A 26,205-nucleotide genomic window follows, 5' to 3' on the forward strand; every position below is an offset into this window, starting at 1 on the left:
GCTGTAAGATCGAGAATTGACAAGTGGGACCTCATGAAACTACAAAGCTTCTGCAAGGCTAAAGACACCATCAATAAGACAAAAAAACCACCAACAGATTGGGAAAGGATCTTCACCTATCCTAAATCAGATAAGGGACTAATATCCAATATATATAAAGAACTCAAGAAGGTGGACTCCAGAAAGTCAAATAACCCCATTAAAAAATGGGGCTCAGAACTGAACAAAGAATTCTCACCTGAGGAATACCGAATGGCAGAGAAGCACCTGAAAAGATGTTCAACATCCTTAATCATCAGGGAAATGCAAATTAAAACAACCCTGAGATTCCACCTCACACCAGTCAGAATGGCTAAGATCAAAAATTCAGGTGACAGCAGATGCTGGCAAGGATGTGGAGAAAGAGGAACACTCCTCCATTGTTGGTGGGATTGCAAGCTTGTACAACCACTCTGGAAATCAGTCTGGCGGTTCCTCAGAAAATTGGACATAGTACTACCGGAGGATTCAGCAATACCTCTCCTGGGCATATATCCAGAAGATGTCCCAACCGGTAAAAAGGACACATGCTCCACTATGTTCATAGCAGCCCTATTTATAATAGCCAGAAGCTGGAAAGAACCCAGATGTCCCTCAACAGAGGAATGGATACAGAAATTATGGTACATTTACACAATGGAGTACTACTCAGCTATTAAAAAGAATGAATTTATGAAATTCATAGCCAAATGGATGGACCTGGAGGGCATCATCTTGAGTGAAGTAACACAATCACAAAAGAACTCACACAATATGTATTCAGTGATAAGTGGATATTAGCCCAAAACTTAGGATACCCAAGATATAAGATACAATTTGCTAAACGCATGAAACTCAAGAAGAATGAAGACCAAAGTGTGGACACTGTGCACCTTCTTAGAATTGGGAACAAAACACCCAGGGAAGGAGTTACAGAGACAAAGTTCGTAGCTGTGATGAAAGGATGGACCATTTAGAGACTGCCGTATCCAGGGATCCATCCCATAAGCAGCTTCTAAACGCTGACACCATTGCATACACTAGCAAGATTTTGCTGAAAGGACCCAAATATAGCTGTCTCTTATGAGACGATGCCGGGGCCTAGCAAACACAGGAGTGGATGTTCACAGTCAGCTATTGGATGTATCACAGGGCTCCCAATGGAGAAGCTAGAGAAAGTACCCAAGGAGCTAAAGGGATCTGCAACCCTATTGTTGGAACAACATGATGTACTAACCAGAACCCCGGAGCTCTTGTCTCTAGCTGCATATGTATAGAAAGATGGCCTAGTCGGCCATCAATGGAAAGAGAGGCCCATTGGACTTGCAAACTTTATATGCCCCAATATAGGGGAATGCCAGGGCCAAAAGAATGGGAATGGGTGGGTAGGGAAGTGGGGGGCGCTATGGGGGACTTTTGGGATAGCATTGGAAATGTAATTGAGGAAAATATGTAATAAAAATATTTAAAAAAATCACTCATGTAATATCTCAGCAAGAGGAAGGCTCTAGAAATTATTCATTGTTAATGAATTAATAATAAAAGTAGTATATTTTTTAAAAAATGAGGATAAAGAGAAGGAAGAGGAGGAGGAAGAAGAAGAGGAAGAGAGAAGAGGGGAAAGGAAGAAGAAAAACAATTACAATGAAGAGGAGGAAGAGGAAGAAGAGGAGGAAGATGTAGAAGAGGAGGAAGATGTAGAAGAGGAGGAAGAGGTAGAGAAGAAAAAAGATGATGACAATGAAAGTGAGAAGAGGAAGAGGAGAAGAGAAATGGAAGAAGAGGAAGAGGAATGGAAGAGGAGGAAGAGGAAGAAGAGAAAGAAAAGGGAGAGTAAAAACAAGAAAAAGAAGAATAGAAGGAAGAGGAGGAAGAAGAAGAGAGGGAAATATGTATCACACTAATTTTCCTGGGTATCTATAAACCTCCTTTAATATTATATTAAAAACAGACTTAAGTGGAATAGCAGAAATATGTGTAGAAAGAGCCTGGACAACCTGGCAGGGCTCCTGAATTTTTTGACAACTCATCACGAACCATTGAGGGGGCTGTTAACACAAAGATGGCATTTGTATGTTAAACACACAAAATGATCACAAAGTAATAAGAATTTTTAAAAGGAAATGACCTGAAAGTAGAAGGGAGCTACTTGGTAAAGGGGAGGAAAGTGAAGGATGGAGGAAGAAGGGACATGAAACACAATGGGGAAAAGAAAGATAAATATCCAGTTTCCTCTCACATGCAGATGGATCGCTTGCTGTTTTTCCCCCAAGCCTCCTAGAGGAGGTGGAATGCTAAAAATGCTCCTTTCTATTTTTAGTAGCATTTATTTGTTGTATAAATTGGTGGGTTTCATTATGACATCCCGTGCATGTATACAATACTCTGATCATCTTCAATCCCCTATTACCTTGTCCTGCTGTTCTATTAGCCTCCTACACTATCCTGTCTCCACCCCAAGCCTTCCTCAAACCTCAGGGATCAACTCTATCATTTTCCTTCTTTACAAAGGCATTCTTCAGAGGCTGGGAGATGGCTCCATTGGTAAAATGTTTATTGTATAAACATCAGTTCAGAAACCTTGGACATGTGACGCATGCCTATAATACCAGAACTGGTGATGTGAGGACACTCTGGGTTTAGTGAGAGACTGTCTCAAAATGTGAGGTGAAAAATCAGTGAGGAAGATGTCAATGTCGACCTCTAAGTCTCCACACCTTCTCATATGAGCTAACATACACACACACATACACACACACACACACACACACACACACACACACACACACACACACGAAAAAGAGGGTGAAGGGAGGGAGGAAGAGAGGGAGGGAGGGAGGGAGAAAGAGAGAGAGATAGGAGAGATGTGGGACCATGAACAATGAAAGACAGCCTATGTTTTAGTTGAGTGAAGCTTACTCTGGAGACCCAGTAGAAAACTCTACAAGGGCTGGAACAGTGAGCCACATTCCAGACATAGGCGCCTGACACCATGGAGCCCCCACCTCCATAATCTTGTGACTATCAGTCATGCAGACAATGTCCCAAGCTCCTAGCATTCGGGCTAGACTCCACCCTCACAGCTAATTGACAACAGCGAGATAGCCCAGCCCACTATAAAAGGGGCTATTTGGCCCCTCCTCTTTCTCTTAAGCTCTTACCTTTCATTCTCATCTCTAGCCCTTCTTAACCCCCCCTTTTCCCCTCTCCCCACATGGCCATGGCTGGCCTCTCTTTTTCTACCTTCTCTCTTTCTTTCTGCCTTTATACAATAAAACTCTAAAACCATGGACCTTCTCTGCTCATTACAACCCACCATTCTTGAATGATGGAATAGGCCTTCCCCTAAAGAGCCATTTCTAATCTCCCATGAGAAGGCCTCCCAGTGTTTCCAGCCACCAGGCTGGACTGAACCAAAGACTCTCACCTGAGTGGAAGCCATCCAGCGCCTCTTCCCCTACCCCCTTCTCCCCTTCGGCTCTGGGGCTGACCAAGCTGCCCCCAGGGCCCTCACTTTGTTCTCAGCTCTTCTGCAGCATACAACATACAATGACATCTGAGATACCCAAGACTGAGAATGTGTTGTCTCTGGTCTCTGTGAGGCCCAGAGACCCTGGACTGCTCCCTCTATACCACCACAGACTAGAGTTCCATGGCTTCCCACAGCAGGATGCCCACCAGGGACACATAGAGAGCACACGGCAGTCCCCAGTGTCTGCTTGCCCAGAGCACTAGAGCTCTGGAGAGACAAGGGTTCTCTCCCACACCCTTTATTTACCTGCACCTGCAGCCTGACAGAGAGAAGGGGGTGGGGAATGAACATCCTTCAGAGAAGACAATAATTCTGTGATGGCCCTGTAGTCCTCATGCTGCCTTTGGAACCTGTCTAAATCCTCACTCATTACAGTACACTGGAGTTCACACCTTGGTCCCATTCATTTCGTCTCTGCAAAATAACCTGACACATTTGCTGGACTGCCCTTGACCCCAGAGATCCACATTGCTCTTTCAAAGCAGCTCTCAAAAGAGCATGGTCCTAGAGAACTCAGCAAAGCTTTGGTAGCTTCATTTTCTATTGAGAAATGCAGAGAGCTGGGCATCACTCCTCCCGCTGTGTCAGAAATTCTGGGAGGGAGAAGCAAGTTACACTACCTCAAACCCTTCACTGGGAGTCTGCTTGGCACATCCTACTTGGAGAGTTCCTGATCCCAGGAAACTATTAAGAGTCATATATTTTGATTCTGCATAGGCAAAAATCATATTAAATAAAGAAATGCCCAAGCTATCCAGGGTTTTGAAAACCCTTTCTCAGCAGTCAAAACAGAGGGAGAATTCTATCATTTCCCTAAAGCCATCACATTCTCTACTGGGGAATACATTTACACTGAAATGGTCAAAACCTCTTTATCAAGAATAGGCAGGGCACATCCCCAAACCCAGGCCAAGTGTGGCAGGTGTGACTTACCTGGCAGATGCCACTTATGCACATATCCAGAGAGTCAGCATTGCAACGAGTCCCATCCAACACTTTGGGTGCCAGCTCTACAACCAGACTCTGTCCCCGAGCGTGACACTTGAGTGCACATGGGGCAGCAGGGTCATTGTATAGTGGAACCCATTCATAATAATGACCCTGGTACTGCACGTCATTGTAGGCTGAGCACTGCTGGGCTCTGAAGTCTTCTGCATCTGCTGGGCAGTCCTACAAGTAAACAGAAGGAACCATGTGCATGTGCAGGGTAACCAGCCATGGGGTCAACAGAAGGTTGAGCCAGACCCCAACTGCCTCTAATGAGACACACCTCGCTTCCTCACCCCAGGTTCTCCCTCCGTCTTTCCCCCCGACCCCCATCTCTGAGATTACAAACCGAATCTGCAGTTCTACTTTGTGGGATTCCACAGGGGTCTCTGCAATGTGGACCTACTTAGGGGATCATGTAATTAATCTGATCTCTCTTCCATCCAGGTGTTTCCCCCAGCTAATTAAAGCCTATGATATGTAGGAGCTAATTTTGCCCTTGTTTAGCCATCTTGTGTGTAAACTTCCAAAAGTATTTGAATCAAGGAGAACTCAAAGACCTTTATATTTCCAAGATGATTCAAGGTCTTCATAGGAACAGCAGTAGTCCTGGCCCTCAGGGGCTATTTCAGGGGAATCCATTGCCCCGTTTTAGTCCCAAACCACTGTGTTCTTTATTAAAGTATTTAATTATATATAATAATGGGCTGTATTAACATATTTTCATAATGTATATGATGTTTTGATTATATTCACCCTATTACCCTCCCCTGCCCCTATCCCACTGATCACCTTCCTCTTCCCAATTGTCATTCTACTTTCATGTCTTATTTTGTGTCCCCAGACACCCCACACCCACTGCTAGCAACTATTAACTGCATATAAATCTCCAGGAAGAGATGCAGCCTTGTCCAAGCCTCTGTGTTTGCTGGCTGTGCCTCCACTTGTACCAAACATGTCTTCACCAAGATAGTTCAAAATTGTATCTGTGACAAAAGCAAATGAAACCTGACACCCTGGGGCACCCTCGTACTAAAAGCAATCACACAAGTGCGGATGACCTGGGGAAGTCTTTTTATTAAGTTATGAATTCTTCCTTCTAGATAGTTCTGAGGCAAGATGCTGGATGAGACAAGTGTGCACACGCTAAAACTCTTGTTTCTATAACTTTATACTCGCCCTGTTATGGAGATAATTAATGTTCGTTCTAAGAACACTGCAGAAAGTTTCTATTAAAATGAATAAGTTACAAAGATCCCCATACTTAAATATTTAAACCAATTCTTTCCCAAGGGTTTGTTTCTGGAAATAAACTTTTGAGTGCAAGTGTGTGTCTGTTTATGGGCCACTCCAGCATTGCTAAACGGTCATCCAGAAGTGTATTATTGTTACCTATGGGCTACACAGGTGGCCTTTCTGAATCCTTCTTCCTCAGTTGGATATTATAATTTTCTAATCAGAAGTGTATAATGGAATTCCATTTCCTTCTTATTCTTTAGGATTCATAGGTAGTCTTATTAGTTTGCTTTTTATATCAAATCTTTGAAAATTCCTTTTTTATGTCCTCTATCTGCCTTTGCATTATTTTTTAGCAGATAAACTTACTACATTTTATAGTGAAGGCATCAAATATGGTCATTCGTATTGGAAATCTTTTCACTATTTAATTTTGCTCTGGGCGCCTTGTGAAGTCCAGAAGGCTTAAATGATTATGCAGCCTCTCTGTTAACAATTCTTAGCCCGAAAGATTTCTTCCTATTTTAATGGGCTACAAATTCTTTTCTTACCCTGCCCCAAGGACAAATAAACATTGAATGCATTAGTCTTGTTCCTTTATAGGTTGGCAATGGCATCTGACTCTTTTGAGTTTGGGCTTTGGGTTTTGTGGGTCATTGTTGTTCTGGCTTTTTCTAATCTTACTTCGGAGGTAGGGTCTCCATAGCCCAGACTGGCTACACTTGTACTTTGAACCTGGAGTTCATTTTGCTCTGCCTCACCCATGTGCAACTCTGACCAGCTTAACTCTTTCATATAGCTGGAGTTATTCAAATAAATACTGTGAGGTAAAAATCTCACCTCATCCTATTTTTCCTGAGAAATAGTGAATGTTTTTTCAACATTGCTTCTAAAATATAGTTTCTTTCATGCCTCTAAAATATAGTTTATGTTTTTCTTAACCCATACCAAACCTGTGTTTTATTGTTACAATAAGACCTCAGTCCTACAGGTCCTAAAAAGACCTCATAGATTAGGTAAATCTGTCAAGGCAGCAGAAGAACAAGCCATCATTACCAGAGTGGGATCACGTTTGTCTAGACCATTGGAATCTTTGAAAGGACAAGGACAGAGTACATATTAATATAAGTTTCCCAGAGCCTCACTTGGTCTGTGAGTCTGCAATCACATCCACTGCCCCACCAGAAGACCTCTAACCAGATCTGCACCAATTCTACTATAGCTTAGAGCCACATAAAATGACAGGCACAGGGACTTCTAGGAGAATGGCCCTTTCCATAATCATACGTAAGTAACCCCTATTAAACTCGCTGAACTTGAATGAGTCAGTCTTTAGGCTGTTGATGTTGCCTCAGTTTAGGGACAACTGTGCACTTTGTGCTGCCCCTCCAGATGTTATGCAACAACTATGCATGTGCTTTCAGTCTTTGTAAACATTCCCAAATCCTTTGAAAATAGAGAATGCGTAGACCATACCTAGCAAACTTTCCCGTGGGCTCATTTGTACCACGTTCTTGTAAAGCAGTCCAAAACCCAGTGCACTCATTTTTCTTCTCTTAGCTAGATAAAATCTGAACCCTAGTCATGACAAATGAGGCAAAGCCAATGAAAGTAGACTGAAGTTGGATAACTCTGTAGAAATGGGGACTCTAAGAATGATCGAATTATCCAGACTTTGGTGTTCCTTCTTCTTGAGTTTCATATGTTTTACAGATTGTATCTTGGGTATTCTTAGCTTCTGGGCTAATATCCACTTATCAGTGAGTGGATATCATGTGTGTTCTTTTGTGATTGGGTTACCTCATTTAGGATGATCTGGAGATCCATCCATTTGTCTAAGAATTTCATAAATTCATTGTTTTTAATAGCTGAGTAGTACTCCATTGTATAAATCTACCACATTTTCTGTATCCATTCTTCTGTTGAGGGACATCTGAGTTCTTTCCAGCTTCTGGTCTTATAAATAAGACTGCTATGAACATAGTGGAGCATGTGTCCTTATTACCAGTTGGAACATCTTCTGGGTATATGCCCAGGAGTGGTATTGCTGGATCTTCTGGTAGTACTATGTCTAATTTTCTGAGGAACTGCAAAACTGATTTCCAGAGTTGTTGTACCAGATTGCAATCCACAAAATACCCATGGAAGGAGTTACAGAGACAAAGTTCAGAGCAGAGACTGAAGGGATGACCATCCAGAGACTGCCCCACCTGGGGATCCATCTCATAAACAACCACCAAACCCAGACACTATTGCAGATGCCAACAAGAGCTTGCTGACAGGAGCCTGATATAGCTGTCTCCTGAGAAGTTCTGCCAGTACTTGTCAAATACAGAAGTGAATGCTCACAGTCATCCATTGGACAGAGCACAGGGTCCCCAATGAAAGAGCTGGAGAAAGTACCCAAGGAGCTGAAGGGGTTTGCAGCCCCCTAGAAAGAACAACAATATGAACTAACCAGTACCTCCAGAGCTCCCTAGGACTAAACCACAAATCAAAGAAAACACATAGTAGGACTCATGGCTCTAGATATGCATCTAGCATATATAGCAGAGGATGGCCTAGTCATTCATCAATGGGAGGAGAGGCCCTTGGACCTGTGAAGGTTCTATGCCCCAGTATAGGGAATTCCAGGGCCAGGAAGCAGGAGTGGGTGGGTTGGGAAGCACAAGGGAGGGAGGGAGGGGATAGGGGATTTTCGGAGGGGAAACTAGGAAAGGGGATAACATTTGAAATGTAAATAAAGAAAATATGTAAAAGGAAAGAAAGAAAGAAAGAAAGAAAGAAAGAAAGAAAGAAAGAAAGAAAGAAAGAAAGGAAGGAAGGAAGGAAGGAAGGAAGGAAGGAAGGAAGGACAAAAGAAAGAAACGAAAGGAAAGGAAAGGAGAGAAGAGAAGAGAAGAGAAGAGAAGAGAAGAGAAGAGAAGAGAAGAGAAGAGAAGAGAAGAGAAGAGAAGAGAAGAGAAGAGAAATGGGGACTCTGTCTTTGTCTTCTATGTGACTGATAACAAAATGACATAATCTACTTCCCCATAAGCCATGGTCATGTTTTCTTTCAAATTCTTTGAAACCAAAGAAAATCGTGTATGAAAGCTGGGAGCAGACACTCTGCCCCTTACAGTGAGCTCACAGGTGTGGCAAATGCTCTTTAGGCCTGAATAGTCTGCCTGCCTGATTGCTATAAGCCAATAAAGTTTCAAAAAATCATAATGAGTGCTAGTTAGCATAAGTTTAGCATGTCTGCCTAAGCCTAGTCGTTACCCAATGGGTGGCCACATTTGTAATCCTTGGCCAGAACTGACTATCCAGAGGCAAACTGGTCTTTGCCAGGTCAAACTTTCCCAGGAATTTGAAATTACACTCACACACGCACACACACACACAGGATCAGAGATGAGAAGTCACATGAAGGGCTGGGCTGGGCTGGCCGTCCCTTTTATGACATGTGTGCCCAAGCAGAGCCAAGCAGTTTTTATTACAGCAGAGAATGGCTGAGATATTAAGAGAGAAGAAACAACTGGCACGCTATGAACGTCAGTAGAAGAAGAAAGTCACCCATGTTCCTCACTTTTGGGGCTCAGGATCTCAAAACCTGTTCATGCTTAAATATCATTACATCCCACATATTTATATTGAGGGACAGTGAACATATGACACAGGGCAAAAAGTTCATAAAGTATGTTCAGTAAACATGTGCTCTCTTGATCTCAGAGGTAGGAACTTAGAAGCACTCTGAACATTCAAGTTTTCTAATGGTGACTGAACTATTTCATGGCTACCACTTTCTAAGAGGTGGCCAGTGGCAACTCAGTTCATTGCTTTTATTTGCTTTACAGTCTTCTAGCATCAACTCTAAGTCTGTCCAGTTTAGAGTTGTCTAACTAGGTTAGACAACTAGCTAGAGTTGTCTAGCTAGGTGCAGCTCAAGACATTGTAGAGATTATTGTGTCTTAAAATAACCTAGATGGTCTCATAGTCTCAAGACAGGTATGAAAGGACACACCTCTTTCTTTAAAGGTTTATTATTTATTTGGGGGGTATGTGTATATAAGTGTGTTCACAGAGGTCAGAGGTGAGTGTTGCAGTCCCTGGGGCTAGAGTTGCAAGCAATTGTGAGCTTCTCAGCCTAAGGTCTAGGAACATATGTTCCAGTCCTCTGAAAGAACAGTTCGTTTCCTCCGCCACTGAGCCATTGAGCCCCAGGACATGGCTCTTATGCAAAGCAGAAGCAACAGCAATGGAAAGAAAAGAACACCTCCAAGAGAAACACTGTCAGAAACTAGCCACTTGTGGGCCCTATGGCATGAAGGAAGGACCCTGCAAGGGCCATGTCTAATGGCACCTTTTCTGGAAGCCATCAGGAAGCCCACTGTGGAGAGCTAACAGTGCTCATAAAAAAAAATTGTCCATGTTGCAAAAATGTTCCTGCCAAGTTGTAATGTACTGCACAGTTTTGAAGACATTGCCTTTGCTTCTTCCAGCATTGCCATAAGTCCCATAAACTCTGGACTAAGAAAACACGAGGTCAATGAAACCAGCTATTGGGATTCGTGGCTGATATGCATGACTTCTGCACATTTGCTTTGATAGACTCCTGATGAAGATAATTCTCCCCCAAGTCCAGGAGTCGAGGCCCTGGCTGTAAGGATCTGGGCTGAATGGTAATCAAAGCTTATTATGTCTGAGAACCTTGATGTGTCAGTTGGGGGATGCCCAGAGGGTCCTCACCTGCTCAGAGGAAAAGAGGAAGGGGAAGGGAGGAAAGGATTGTGAGGGGGGTGAGTGGGAGGGGGGCAGTGAGCAGGATGTAAAGTGAATTAAGTAAAATGCATAAAAGAAATCTTATGTCTGAAGCCTGAAGTCACTCAGGAGTCACCATGCTGCACACAGACATGTCTTGCTGTTCCGCATTCTTTCAGCAGAAGGCCCCATCTCTTTTGAGAGAGAACCCAGGAGCCCCTAAACCACAGCCTCAATTCTTGGAGAGAACACGGTGACTCCATACCCTGCTCATGTCTCCCTCTCCTGCCATCTGAAGCAGGGGTGCTTTTCAGCTCGAGAGGGGAGAATTCTTCATCTGTGGGTTCTCAGTGCATTTCCTACAGCCCCATGCTAATCAACAAAAGACTGTCTGGTGTTTCCTTAGCCAGTGATGTTTGGTAAGCTTTTCTGTGGTGGGCAGAATTACAAAGCACAACTGTGGGGATGCCTTCCTCAACAGTCACTCGAACAAGTAGCAGAATTCAGATGGGCACAAAGGACTTCATGTCTCTGACTTGGCTTCAGTTGTTTCTCCATTTCTTCCCCTGTTTTTCCTTGGCCTTGGTTCACTGAATATTCACGTGTTTGCAGCTCGCCCAGGGCTTGTCCTGTAGCAACCATTGGGCTCGTGGGGTGTTACCAGCTACTGTGTTCTTCATTCCTGTTGTCTCAAGCATCATTTCATTGCCTAACAAAACTGCATCTCTTGCAGAAGTTTCCCAATGCCACAGAACTTCATCTTGAGCCCTGTCATTTCAATTTGAGTATATGTTGCTAAAGACGAAAAAGACTGAAATGAAAATGATCGGTTGCTTTTTATCAGTTTTTCATGCTTGATGTGTATATCATGCACATGTGCATACCAAAGAGCAAGTGCACATGCCTGTGTGCACATGTGTGCCTGAAGGCTAAAGGACAGCCTTGGCCCTCATCCTAAAGAATGCAATCGACCTCCTTTGAGATGGGGTCCCTCAGTAGCCTAGAGCCCACCAAGCTAGACAAAGATGACTAGCCAGTAAGCCCAGGTCTCTGCCTCCCTAGTGCCCACCACCAAGTTTGGAATTTTCACATGGGTTCTGGGCCTTGAACTCATGTGTTCATGTTTGCAAGGCAAACTCTTTACCAGATAATTTTGCTTTTTATAATTGCAAAAGAAAATATTCTAATTCTTAGCACTGATTAATGTAACAAACGAACAGTAAGGCTTGTATAAGTCCTTCCTTTTGCGTGACCTTCTGTGTCACTTAGCCCTGTCTGCAGTAGGCACAACAGGCAGTCTGCAGTGGCCAAAACACCATTAGACCCGATCCCATCTGTAGTCTTCCTTTGAGGCCCTCAAAAAATAATTTTACCCCCCTCCCAGCCTCAGTCCCACTTCACATGCCTGTGCGTTTTCAGATCTTGTGGAGGAGACTGGATAAAGAGGCTGACACAAAAGCACTTGGAGCCTTGAAGGACCCTGAAGCTATTGTGTATATCACTTCTGTGAATGGACGCATAGTGACTGACATATTTACAAGTTCCATCATAAACATGAAAGCTGGTGGAGTGGAAGATACTTCTACACAAAGGCTCTCATCACTCACACAAGTATTTAAAATCAGTAGAGGGATTCTCAAGACACTTCTCACGGTACATGTCAAACACTCCAGGGTTTGACTGGATTGCATTTTCTTCAGACTTACGTGATTGCTGCAGGTCTTGTATCTGATGTTCTGTCCTTCGCAGTTCCTAAAGGAGGAAGGAAATGATAGATTTTATGGAGGTGATGATGCAAAGACAAGGTACTAGTCTCCTATAAAAATTTTAGTAGTACGTGCTGTTGCAAAGATTAAAGGTTTAAACTCTGAAGACTCAAACTTCTAAGCCTGAGAGACCAAAATCATCTCAAGGCATCCATAAACCCAGGGTCAATTCTTTATGGAATGACATCAATTAGTTTTTTCTTACCCTACATAATCTCTACATAATCTCTGAAATTATGTAGTGTGTTTGAGGGGGGAGATGGTGTGCATGTGTGGTTGGAGTGTGTGTGTGTGTGTGTGTGTGTGTGTGTGTGTGTGTGTTCAAAGAAATCTACAAATGTTTCTCTACATGGTTTTCATTGTAATGATTATTTTGTATATTATTGGATCTGATACACTTCCTGTGTTTTGTTGTTGCTTGTTTGTTTTGTCTTTTGAAAAGTGTCTTTGCCATTTAGCCCTGGCCTGGAACTGGCTATAGGTTGCAGTTCATGCTCTAGGTCACCAAGTCCTGTAATTAGAGGCATGTACCACCATGTCTAGCTCACCGGTGCTCTCTTTAATTCTGATTCTCACCTTTCCTTCTTTGTTCCCCTTAAACTCACACCTTTCCACTTACACACCCCATACCACCCGTACTTTGTTTATTCACCTGGTCACTTATTTAGTTAGTTAGTCATCGGCAGGGCTCCATTAGCCATGCCTAGCTAGCTTTAAACTTTTTGTTCCTCTACTGACTGGACCCCCTAAGTTCTTTTAGAAATGGCACTTCTCTGGGAGGTGCCATTCTTGGTCGGATTTTGAAGGGTTTGTGAAAACCAAGTTTTGGAGTAAAACCAGGGTTATGGCTGCCTCCAAAAGTGTCGCCCCTAATCTTTCTAAATACTCGGCTTTGAACACAGACCAAGAACCCACTAGTTGTTCCTTCTGAATGTGTAGTTAAAAATGTCTTCCCGCATTGCAGCCATGGGCTGGCTGTCTTCATGCTCCATGGCTACAGCTCCTCATCGTGTGGCTTGTAATGAGTCTACTATTGAGGTTTGCTACAATCTTCATGAGAGGTGTGGTGGATTGAATAGGAATGGCCCCCAAGAATCCATGCATGTGAGTGCTTAGCCCATAGGAGGTGTGGCCTTATTGGAAGGAGTGTGTCACTGTGGGGTGGGATTTAAGGTCTCATATGCTCAAGCTATGCCCAGTGTGGAATACAGTCACTTCTGCTGCATGTGGATCAAAATTTAGAGCTCTTAGCTCCTTCTCCAGCGTTATGTCTGCCTACACGTCCCCATGCTTCTCATCAGGACATAATGAACTAAACCTCTGAACTGTAAGCCAGCCCCAATTAAATGTGGTCCTTTATAAGAGTTGCTCAGATCAGGGTGTCTCTTCACAGCAGTAGAAACCTTTACTAAGACACATTGTAAAGTCCCAGGAAGCACCAAGCTGGAAGGCTGGCAGGAGAGCCATGCTGGGCTGGAGGACACATTCTCCTGGGAACCACAGCTGCCTGCCAGGCCTGTGTCACTTTTCTTTTTATGTGAATGACAAAGGAAAACAAACAAGAGAGTGAATGGGTGATTTCAAAATCACTCTGTTAATTTTAGGAAGATGGTAACTGCTAGACAGGGAGGAACATCTGAACACTTTGTGTTAGGCCAATTTATAAACCTAAGAATTTTAATGCACTTGGAATTTATTCCCTATACGGATAATATCCTGATATTTTTTCCATTGGCTATTTATTTCATTTAAAAAACATTTTTACTACATTTTTATTTTACTCAATCATTTTTTCCCAGTTTCAAGGAGAAAAAAATTAAAGGGAAATGGTTTGTTAGAAAAATAGAATTGATAGAAATACTGAGAAATAAAACTCCGGAAGCACACATGGGACAGCAGTTTCTTTAAAAGTGATTTAAAATTTTTGGAAATATTTTTCACATGAATTTTAATAATTATTTAATTTTACCTACTTAAAATGTAAAAAGAAAATGATTTTCAAGCAGAAATTTAAACTAAAAGAAAAAGAAAGAGCAGAGTCGTCTTATGGCTTTGCTTCAAGTCTGCTCTGTAGGCTCCATAGCCAAAGTCCACACCCAGTTGTCAGCCAGGGTATCCACAAGTCCTCTGTGTGAGCATTGAACCCCAAACTCTAAACCTAAAAGCCAAGAGCATCCCTTCCAACAATTCCACTTCAAGGGCTTCAAAGTGACAACAAAAGACAAGACATTTCATTCCATGAATCCTCAAAATATAAATCATGATACTGGACATCCTATTTCTTCCACAAATCCTGTGGTGAACTTACTGTGGGCCTAGGTATAGATATAAAGCTACAAGGGCATTGCTGCTCAGTTTGTTTTATAAATCAGCCCTCTGGCTGCCATTTTTAGCACTCTACTTCACATTCTCCAGCCTGACACCCACTCAGCCCACAGGCCGGCCTCTATTGATGTGGCCTGCTTCGGTTACAATTTAGTCAGAAAATGAATGACTACTTTATGAAGCAAGCATAAAATGAAATGCAAGTTATTTTAAAGTTAAGGACATGAGAGTCCTAATTCCCCAAGCAGGAACCTGCCAGCTTATTCTGGAAATAATTCCTTTGGCCCAAAGCAATAGAGCTGCAAAAAAATATTACTTTGTGTGTTTTTAATACCACTATAATTAGCATATGAAAGAGATGATGGTTATCAGGAGTATATGAAAATGCAATCCACAGTTATGGATTCTCTACCCATTACAACATTCGCAGCACCCTAGCACTGAAGATATTTAAAGTTGAAATTTATGAAAATCTAGAAAACATGTTGATGTCACATGAGAATACATTAAAAACATTAATAAAATTTCCCTGGAGTTAATAGTACTATAATTTATTGTATTCACTTGGCTTGGCAATATATTGACTCAAACGCTAGTGTCATAAAGGCTGAGAAGCATACGTTTTGAAGAATAAAAATATATTAATTTTAAAATGGTAGTCAAGCTGAACCTGGGGTTCCCGTGGCTGGCATGTGGCCAGAGGATCAAGTCACAGGTTTCTGCAGAAAAAAAGAAGGTCTGGCTGGTGCTGGGTTTGTAGTGCATAGTAACCAACTGAAATATTTAAATGGAACCAAGCTCTATCCTCAGGGAAACAGATAAGGGGAATGGCAGCACTCCCCTCTTCCTGGGTCCTTCATCAGAAGGAGCTCGCTGACAAGGGAAACCACTGAGATGGTCTCAAAGCCTGGGGAAGGCTTTGTATGGAATCACCTCCTTCCTCCCCTTCCAAGAAAAGCTGACCACAAGTGCTCAAAATTCATGATGTCTTATCAGTCTCTGTGGCACTTCAAGGCAATATGACAAGCCTTCCAAGGGAAGTCGGTTTCCTCCTTAAAATCTCAGAGTAACTCCAGGGTCACTGTGAGAGATTGGAATCCTGAGTGAAGAACGAATCAGACGTGTGAGGACCAGTGATGGTGAGCAAAGGGTTTGCATGTGAGGACCGGTGCTGGAGAGCAAGGGGCTTGCGTGTGATCACCAGTGATGGGGAGCAAGGGGTTTGCATGTGAGGACCGGTGATGAGGAGCAAGGGGCTTGTGTGTGAGGACCGGTGACAGGGAGCAAGGGGCTTGCATCTGCAAGATCCCTTTTATTTGCTATGGCTGCTTAGCTTGGAGCCTTTGTGGGACTCCTGACAGTGGGACTGGGGGTGTCTCTGACTCTTTCACCTGCTTTTGGTACCCTTTTCCTCCTACTCGGTTGCATCGCTCATTCTTTTTTTTTTTTTTTTTGAATTTATTTATTTATTATATGTAAGTACACTGTATCTGTCTTCAGACACACCAGAAGAGGGAGTCAGATCTTGTTACGGATGGTTGTGAGCCACCATGTGGTTGCTGGGATTTGAACTAAGGACCTTTGGAAGAGCAGTCGGGTGCTCTAACCTGCTGAGCCATCTCACCAGCCCAATTGATGGGAGGATTTGTGCCTTACTGCATCCTGTTATGCTGAGTTCAGTTAGTATACCTGCTCTTTTCTGAAGGGAAATGGAGGAGCAGTAAATCTGGAGGAGAGAGGAAGTAATAGGTGTGGGAGCAGTGGATGGAGGGGAGGCTACGGTCAGGATGTATTATATGCAAGAAGAAATTTAAATAATAAAAACTTTAAAGAAATAAAAATAAGTAAATAAATAAAAACCGACTACCCTTCTCTCATGGATCTGATCTAATTTGTCTGGAAGAGGATGCATTACTGTCCCTTGTTTGGGCATGGATCAGGCAGATATGTCACAGGCCTAGAGCCAAGATGGAGGGACAAAAATATACCGTTATCCATTTATCTATTGTCGACACCAGACAGCAAGTTGTTATCTCAGCTGACCTTACATACAATACACATATGTAATATACAATCCTGTGTAAATGTACGTATGCACATATCATATACACACATATGTATGCAAAGTTTAGGATATTTTGTAAGCTCATATACCTGTTTAAGTCAGATGAATTCAGGGAGACCACAAATCTGGAGGTTTATAAGTTTCACAGAACATTTCAGAAGAACACAATGGAATTCATATACAGACTTAGGAACACTGAGGTCTTTGTGTGTGCATGTATGTGTGTGCACATATGTGCCTGTGCATAAACGTGGGTGCACATGCATATGGAAGTTCAAAGTGGCTCTTGGAAATGTCCTCAATTGCTTTTACAGTACTAATTTAGGCAGGATCTTTCAACCCTGAGATCATTAGCCAAGTCCACCTGTCTCACTAGCCAACTTGCTCTGGAGATCTTGGTCTCTGCCTTCAGAATGTCGTAAGTTGGAGGAGAGGGGAGGTCAGGGGCTGTGGCAACAGGACCGAGGGAGAAGGGTGAGCGGTGAAGGAGTCACGTGTCATACCACGAGAAATCAGACTTCAGAAACCAGCATCAATATGCTTATGTACAGTGAGCCAATCCCAAGCCCCTAAATCCTTGGCCAATCCTATCTCACCACACTGTGCTCCAGTGAACATCCTGCCTAAACAAGGTAACTCAGAAGAGGTGGGGGTGGGGGTGGAGTATCCACACCTCCAAGGACTTCTGTGCAAAGGGGGTATGCGGCCCCTGCCCTGGCCTCAGTTCCTCTCTGCAGTCTCACCAGTGTGTCCGGAGTCAATTTGGATCTACTGCCCTGTACTGCAGATCAGGGCCTCTTCTGAGAGGAGTCTCAGGAGCCTGTGGGGCCTTGCTCTCCATCCTACATTTTGCCTTCACAAGGTTGACTTCCACATCTCCCAGGGGCAGGAGAGGGCTTGGGGGAGTAGAAGAAGTGGAAACTGCAGTTGGGATGTATTGTATGAGAAAAGAATAATTAAAAAAAAATAAGTTGGAATTAAAGGTGGGCCACCACAGCCACCCAGCACTACAGGAGTTCTGGTGATCTGAACTTCTGTCCTCCAACTTGCTCTGCAGGCATTTTAACCACTAAGCCATTTCAGAGAACCTGGGCATTATTTTGGAGTCTGTATGTTCATAAATGTAATTCAACCCATTGTCATGACACGATAGTAATTTAACTTGTAACTATTAATAAATGCCAACATTTTCTTTATAGCTCCAGCTTTTATAACTCTGCTAAAGGATTTCCACTACCTAGAAAACATAATGGTATTCATCCACATTATTTCAAATTTTACACTTCATAGATGGACTGTTTTCCACTTGAAATTTATCCTTCATGTGGACTGATACACTCAAATGTTTTTTCATTGATTACGGTCCTCTCAATTAAAAGTTTTACTACAATTTATGGATTATTTTGATATGAATCAACTAGTTTTCCTTAATATTCATGATCTCAGGTGATTCTGAATTTTGAAGAGCATCTGTAGTCTTTAGTGAGAAATCCTATCACCACAGACTAGCCTTCAGTGTCTGTGAGATACATCAGCATGGACTGTGGGCGTTTTCTACCAGATACAGCAGATTGCCCTCTAGGGTGGCATGCCATCTCCCCATTACTGCTTGAGCAGTATGTCAGGGGGTGATTCTTATTTTCAGACATCCAAGTGAATAATTCAGCATTTTAAAACTTTACAAATTTTCCCAATCTAGAGAACATGAGATGGTTCATCTCAAGCCACTTATTTAACTGTTTATTGATCCTTTGTGAATCTTGTGTCCCAATCCCACTCATCTCCCCACCCCTTTATACCTGCCCTCTACCCTTGCAACCTGCCCCCAAAAGAAAAAGGAAAAGCGCTCTTTGGAGAAGCTACCCAGTGTCAGTCTGCCCCACAGTATACACTTCTTACTTTACTTACAAATGTTCATTGCAATGAGTCACTGGTCTGATTTGAGGTCTCTGGCTTCTGCTATGCCAGATCTTAGCCAGGGCTCCTCTAGGATATCATGTTGTTGCCCTGTTTCATGGAGATCCTGAAACTTTGGGTCTTAAGGAATGGCACCTTCACAAGCTCTAGCAGTTCATAGAGGGGTAGATGTTGGGGTGGACCAACTCAAACCCTTGGATCTGGGCCTGGGTGGTAGCTGAGCTTGTCAGCTCACCAGCTCTCCCACTCTCATGCCCTCGTGGCTGGCTTACCAGCAGGGCCAGCAGGACTAGCAGGAACAGCACAGACAGCATGGACAGCATGGACAGCAGGGACAGCAGGGACAGCAGGGACAGCAGGGCTCTCCTGACTGCTACAGTTGGTGAGGGGCAAGGAGCACATCTCTCCCTCTCACAGTACAGCAGACAAGTGTCAAGGCCATCTCCCCTGCAACCCCATTCCCTCCGCCCCCAACTCTACTGTGTTTCATGGGTTAGGTACAAGGCCTGATTTCCCTAGTGCTGTGAATGGCAAGGGGCAAGGCCAGCTCTAGAAAGATGCTTAGGCCAGGGGTGAGGCCAGCTCTGCACAGCCTTCAGTCATCAACAGGCAGAAACTTAGCTGAGTCCTGTGACTGGATGATCGGCCTCTCTCTTCTGGTTTATCATAGTAAATTCAGCATATGTCAAGCTACCGTACACCTATCTATTTTTTGATTGTTGATTGATGTGAGAAGACCCTCACACCAAGAAGATTTGGCCAGTGCCATTCATGGACAGTTGGTCCTGAGAGATGTAAGAAAGATAACTGAATGTGAGTCTGGAAACGAGCCAGTGAGTAGTGTTCCCACATTCTTTCTGCCTCTACTTATGTTTGAGTTCCTGCCCTGATTTTCCTCAGTGGTTGTACCCTGAGCTGGCAATGTAAGATAAAACCCAGCAACAGAGAAGAACAACACTACTTTGCAGAGGGCCAGAGTCTGATTCCAAGCCTGTACATCAGGTAGCACACAAGTGTAACTCCAACTCCAGGAGATCTGACACCATCTTCTGGCCTTCACAGGCACCACACACGTGGAATACAGTTATGCTGATGCATATACATCAGTTTTTTAAAGTGGGGGAAATTTGCTAGGCAGTGATGGCGTATACCTTTAATTCCAGCACTCAGGAGGCAGAGTCAAGCAGATCTCTCAGTTTGGGGCCAGCCTGGTCTACAGAGCTACTTCTAGGACAGCCAGGGATATGCAGAGAAACTCTTGTCTCAAAACAAAAACAAACAGCTTAGTGCCTGTTCATTTCTTAATTTTGCAAATTAAGGAGACATTGTCATTTTTATGATATTGAGACTGCCTGTTTATGATAGTGTTTTATAAATGTTTTCTATATCCTTCGTAGAAATTATTGCAAAACATTTTTATATTTTCTTAATAGTTCAAATATTGCCTTTTGGAATGTTGCTTTCTAGCTTCTTCCACAGAGTAAGAGCCCAGTTTTTTTATGCATTAGTCTTGCATAGAATTCTCCAGTGAACCCCACAATTAGTCCCCTTATTTGTGTACAGGTACTCTGGGATTTATTTTCTATCTGAGCCGTGAGTCATGAGAATTTCATCTTCACCTCTAGTCCTCAGACGGTGAGTATTCTTGTCTTACTACTTGGACTACACTGAATATAGACAGTGTCATCAGGGAGTCTTACCTCACACCCATTCTTAAAGACCATTTGGCTTCATTTAGGGATGAGGCATGAGGTGTGTGTACTGTAGGTGTGAATGTCTACTTCTGCTAGGATTTGGGGGCCTTCAAGCACCAAATAAGTGCATGGCTTTCCTCCTTATATCTTGACTGCTGTGCCTGCTGCTGCTGTTAATGCTGCCTCCTGGGTTCTGTACTAACATTGCAAACTTGAGCTACAAGTACTCTATGGATAGAAATCTCTCTCCAGATCCCTTAACACTGCCAGTTGGCATGTACTCACTGTGCATGGTACCGGGTTCCAAAAGGACATTTTTATACAAGTACAGAATGTACTTTGAACATGTCCACCCCTGTACTCCAGACTCTCCTTTCCCCATCCATCACAGCCCCACGTGTGTCCTTCATTTCCCTAGATGGTTTCATTCATGCCATGTATGCATACGTGATTCATGTATCAGTGTAAAATCTAGAATACACACATGAGAGGAAACACATGATATTTGCCTTTTGAACCCAACTTAATTCTATTAATATGATAAACTCCAATTGTAGTTATATTCCTGAAATACGACATAATTTTGTTCTTTAGGACTGAATAAAATTCTATCACTTAAATATATGTCATTCATGGGTGTGTGAATGTGTGTGTGTGTGTCACATTATCCATGCCTCTATTAACAAATAGGTTTTATAGCTTAACCCTGGTTAAATAACAAGGCCACGTTTGTACTAACTTTCCATCACAAGAGTCCACAGTCTGCAGGCTGTATGCATTCTGCCTCCTTACTCTACACAGTATAAGTGGACAAATATATGTCCACCTGAAACTTGTAGGCAAACAGCAGTACCCATGTTCTACAGTGGAAATTTTTTCCCTGTCATAATTGAAACCAATATATTTAAACTCCTTAGGCTGGTATAGAAAACCTGCTTGGGAGGGGTATGAACCATAAAGTTTCTTCCTTTAGGATTCTCCTGGCATGGGATTACTTATTGTGGAATTAATTTCTGTAAGCTGGGTTCCCACTTCCACCACCAGGGTAGACAAAGGATCAGCCACACACTTAGTTATGGCCTTCAGTTTTCCCTCTGGATCCCCTTGATTTCTTATTGGTTCAGATCTAACTTTAAAAGGATGCATGTCTAATTTACCTGGAATTTCTGAGTGAGTGGTCAAATAAAACTTAGAATAAAATTTCTGTGAATCACATGCTTTTCTTAGAAATATTTCAGGGGTTCTGTCTACTGCTCATTCAGTTTCTCTTAAGGGTGATATCTTAAGAAAGTCTAGCACAGGGACTCACCCAGGGACACACAGAGGGATACCCAGGATGTTGCCATTTAGACAGCTAAAGTATGGGACACTTCTGTTATTACAGGGATCCTGCAAGCTTCCCTTGGTAGTTGTGCCCCCTCCCTCCCCTCTTATTCCACCACTTGGAAATGACTAATCTGCTCTTCATTTCTAAACATTGAATCATTTCAAGAACATTGCATCTGTGGAATGATGCAACTGGCGGTCGTTGGAGTATGGCTTTTTACAATGCCATGTGAATTCCCAGAGAGTCACCAGGTTTGTCTGTCTATTGTTGGTTTATTTCTTCTTACTTCTGTGTAGTATTCCATGGTTTACACGTACCATAGTCTGCATTCACACAACAAAGGGCACTAGGTTTATCCCACACTTGATTATGGTGAATAAAGCTTCTATAAACAGTTATGTAAAAGTTTGTTGGTCAAGGTTTTTTCATTCCTGGGATTAAATAGTTAAGATAATGAGTACTAAGTTTCTATACATATGCATACATACATACACACACATACATACATATATGTTTTATTTACTCATGTATATGGGAGGAGGAATGCTTGCAGGAGTCAGAAATGTTGTTGGATCCCCTGGAGTCAGGCAATTATAAACCCTTTGCTATGTGTGCTGGGGACTTGGGTGCTCTGAAAAAGAAGCAGATACTCTTGGCCACTGGGCTGTCCCTCACCCCATCCTCATTTTCACTTCTGCTGTTTGTGTTCTGCCATCCTCTATATGTTCAGAGATTTTATGCTTAGGTTTGGGTGATTATATGATATTATGGTTTAGATTTCAGTGACTGTCCATTTACCATTAGTAAGAAAAGCACTGTAGATTTTATATGTTTATTCTGCATCCTGGGCCCTGATAAAGTCACTTTTTAGTTGTCTAAGTTATAAATTCCTTGATATTTTCTATGTAGACAGCAATGTCCTCTTCCAGCAAAGGTGCTTGTTTTCTTTCCTTGCTATAGTGGCTGGAGGGAAGTCGAGCATTCTGTTGCCTGATGGTGAGAAGATCAGCCTCACTTAGCTCATTCCCGATGTTAGGTGGAAGGAGCCAGCTTCACTATATCTACAATAGCTATTCTGGTTTTCTTTATTAAATTGAGGAAGTCCCTTTTTAGTCCTATTTTTCTAAGAGTTATCCCTGTCACCTCCCACAGGGAAACTCCATTGAAACACACACATATGCTTTAGTGTGTGTGTGTGTGTGTGTGTGTGTGTGTGTGTGTGTGTGTGTGTGTGTTAGGAAGCTTCTCAATGGTAGATTTCCATGTGGCCTTTTCAGAGGCCTTTTCCTGTTAGTTATCTCCCTTCAAAGAACACAGCCTTTTGCTGCAGTAAGGAAGAGAGGCGAGAGTCTAACTATTCCAGGGTGTGACATCCCTGTTCTTTGTTCTAAATGTTTATTTTGGCAGCTATTAGCTATATATAACAACAGGCTTACTTATGGAATTTCACACAGGCATGTGAGTGTCCCTGTGGCTTGCAGGAGCATGGTTACCTTGCCTTACTAGCAGCTGCAACCCTGAAGAAAGTCTCTCCTTCCCCAGAAACCACTGCTAGACCACAGATCCTCAGAAATAAGTTTCCTTTTTTTCATTAGATATTTTCTTCATTTACATTTCAAATGCTATCCCCAAAGCCCCTTATACCTCTCCCCGCCCTGCTCCCCAACCCACCCACTCCTGCTTCCTGACCCTGGCATTCCCCTGTATTGGGGCATATGATCTTCGCAAGACCAAGGGCCTCTCCTCCCATTGATAGCCGACTAGGCCATCTTCTGCTACATATGCAGCTAGAAACACAGCTCTGGGGAATACTGGTTAGTTTATATTGTTGTTCCTCCTATAGGGTTGCAGACCTCTTTAGCTCCTTGGGTACTTTCTTTAGCTCCTTCATTAGGGGCCCTGTGTTCCATCCAATAGATGACTGTGAGCATCCACTTCTGTATTTGTTAGGCACTGGCACAGCCTCATAAGAGAGAATTATATCATAGTCCTGCCAGAAAAATCTTTCTAGCATATGCAGTAGTGTCTGGGTTTGGTGGTTGTATACGGGATGGATCGCCGGGTGGGGCAGTCTCTGGATGGTCCTTCCTTTCGTCTCAGCTCCAAACTTTGTCTCTGGGAAATAAGTTTTCTATAGATGTAGCCCATGATAGGCTGGCCCACACTCCAGTAGACAAGTCATAGATGGCTCATACTATGCACATATCCACCCCCATCGCCCTCCCACAGTTCAGTAGCATTAAGTAGACTTTGTGGGCTCAAAGAGACTTCATTAAGTTGGGAGGGAAAAGTAGTAACCAATGGGAGAAGATGAAGGGGAAAGTGTAAGTACATTTGATTAAAACATACTGTATTCATGTATGAAATTTTCAGGCAATGAAAAATGATTGTGGGTGCTTGAGAGATGACTCAGTGGTTAAGAGCACTTGCTGCTCTTTCAGAGGACCAGAGTTCAAATCCCAGCACCCAGCTCACTGCCACCCATAGCTCTAGCTTTAGGGGATCTGGCACCCTTGTCTGTCTTCTGAGGACATCTGTACACACACATACACACACACACACACAAACACACACACACACATTGCACAAATTAATAACAAATTAAAATTTTAATAAATAATCAAAATAAAGATTATGTCTTTATCTTCAGAGTTAGTACCTGGACTGTGAGATAAGTGAACACAAATTTCTTGGGGGAAATTCCGTGTATACTGTCATATACCAGGGTAAAACTTATCATTCAAGTTCAAAAATAAAGACAGCTTTAGGTACCTGGGAATCTCTTGAAGAAAAAAGTATTCCATAAAAATGAGAGAGATGGCTGTGGCACTGAGCTAGCATAGGAGTGGGCCCAGAAGAGGAGACTCTAAGCAGCCCTACCCCGCATGGCCCAAGTATTTGCTACTGAGAAATTCGGATGCCAGGGAATTACCACCTTCAGTTTGAAGCTCACTGGTCACCCCAGTGAACTCCAGTGTTAGCTCTGATCCAGTGCTCACACAGACGGTTCTGCTAAACTAAACGTGTCTTAGAACAAAACCAAAAGCTTTGAGCCAGAGAAAGGAAGTGGCGGGGAGGACAGGATCTTGATAGGGTTGGAGAGAGTTTAGAGCCACAGGAGAGTTCTTTGGGACACCCCCTGTCCCATACATCGTGTCCCGTACATCATGTCCCATACTGTTGGTTAATGTGTAAGTCAAAGCCAAGGAACTGAATGGCTGAGAGACCAGCAGCCTGTTAGAGACAACTTTGAGCATTTGTTCACCTGTACTTACATGAGGGTCAAGGTATCCTGAATAGCACAAATCAAGGGAACAAAAGGCAGAAGAGCCCAAGAAACTGAGTCAGAGCTGGGCTGTGGCTCAGGAAAGTTTTCCAGAGTGCCTCTGGGAGCTAGTATTAAACACCTCCAAGCCAGCGAACAGGATCCTCTGCTCACAACAGTAGGAACCCTTTCCTCTCCTGCCCAACACTTCCTTTCTGAGCAGGAGCAGGGAAGACAGAAGCTGAGCAATGCTCTCCTTATCTACACACAACCCACTAAAGGTAAAGGAGCCACAAACCCCCAGCATCCTGACATGCATCATAAGGCGAGATACGGTCCAAGCAAGATCAAAGTAATTTTAAATAAATTGAGAGCTATAAATATTTTGGTTCTATGATGAGGAGATAAAAATTATCATCCGTGGATCTTAGTGTATTCTTCCAAATTCTTTTTAACAACCATATTGTTTAAAGAAGACAATGGAGCGAATGTCACTTTTTTTGCCATTATAGCTATTGTTAATTTCAAGTTATTCATATTCTTGAGCTTTGGGGATTACACATAGACATCCAAAGGCATGACCTCCCCTCTCAATTTTCATGCTGATTGCTTCCCCCGGCCCCAGTGACTGAGCAGCACTGCAGAGGAACTTACCCTTTACCTAAGAAGTCATGGCCATTCCCTTCTCCACAGGTATGTAGAGTGTGTGTGTGTGTGTGTGTGTGTGTTATGCTTTTGAATAGGCGAGTACACTCATCTGAGTGTGCAAATGTGGAGGCTAGATGTCAATGTCCAGCCTCTTCCTCATAGCTCTCCATCTTATTTTTCAAGGAAGGATCTCTCATTGAATATAGGAGGCTCACCATTTTGGTTGGACCAGCTCTCCAGCAAGCCCTCGTGACCCACTTGTTTGTGTCCATCCTATAGTGGGTTATGGATGGGCACTGCCACACCTGACTTTTATATGGATCCTAAGGATCTGAGGTCAAGTCCTTAAGCCTGTGCATCAAGCATTTTACCCACTGTGCCAGCTCCCCAGTTTTTGCATTACCTTCTCAATCCATGCTAGGTTCACCAAAAATGCAAGAAAGGAACTATAGTCACAGCCTCTCAAGGACTGCCACCAAGATAACATAACCCTCCCCTAAATCCTGAGACTATCAAGCCAGCAACTGAACTTAGCCTGCCTTCACCTTCTTAGGACCAAAATGCCTGTTTTTTTGTTTTTTGTTTTTTGTTTTTAACCCTGTGACCATCATGTAGATAGGATAGATGCATTACAGATAGAGATGGAGAAGCACCATTCCCATTGAAACATGTTAACGTGAGATAG

The 26,205-nt window shown here is 43.0% G+C and overlaps 1 protein-coding gene across 2 annotated transcripts in view; it reads right to left on the reverse strand.

Moving 5' to 3' along the window:
* The window catches only part of Adamtsl3 (ADAMTS like 3), a 282,049-nt gene that overhangs the window by 163,897 nt on the left and 91,947 nt on the right, over positions 1–26,205 (reverse strand). For both annotated transcript variants that reach the window (XM_021167800.3, XM_029480045.2), the window contains exons 5-6: positions 12,220–12,265; positions 4,484–4,720 (exon numbers count right to left, since the gene is read on the reverse strand). In XM_021167800.3, coding sequence (XP_021023459.1) covers positions 4,484–4,720; positions 12,220–12,265 — 283 coding nt within the window. The remainder of the gene's footprint in view (positions 1–4,483; positions 4,721–12,219; positions 12,266–26,205) is intronic.

Source organism: Mus caroli, unplaced genomic scaffold (genome assembly GCF_978045245.1).
Source record: "Mus caroli unplaced genomic scaffold, Mus_caroli_1 scaffold_8, whole genome shotgun sequence".
In the NCBI taxonomy this organism is placed as follows: Eukaryota; Metazoa; Chordata; class Mammalia; order Rodentia; family Muridae; genus Mus; species Mus caroli.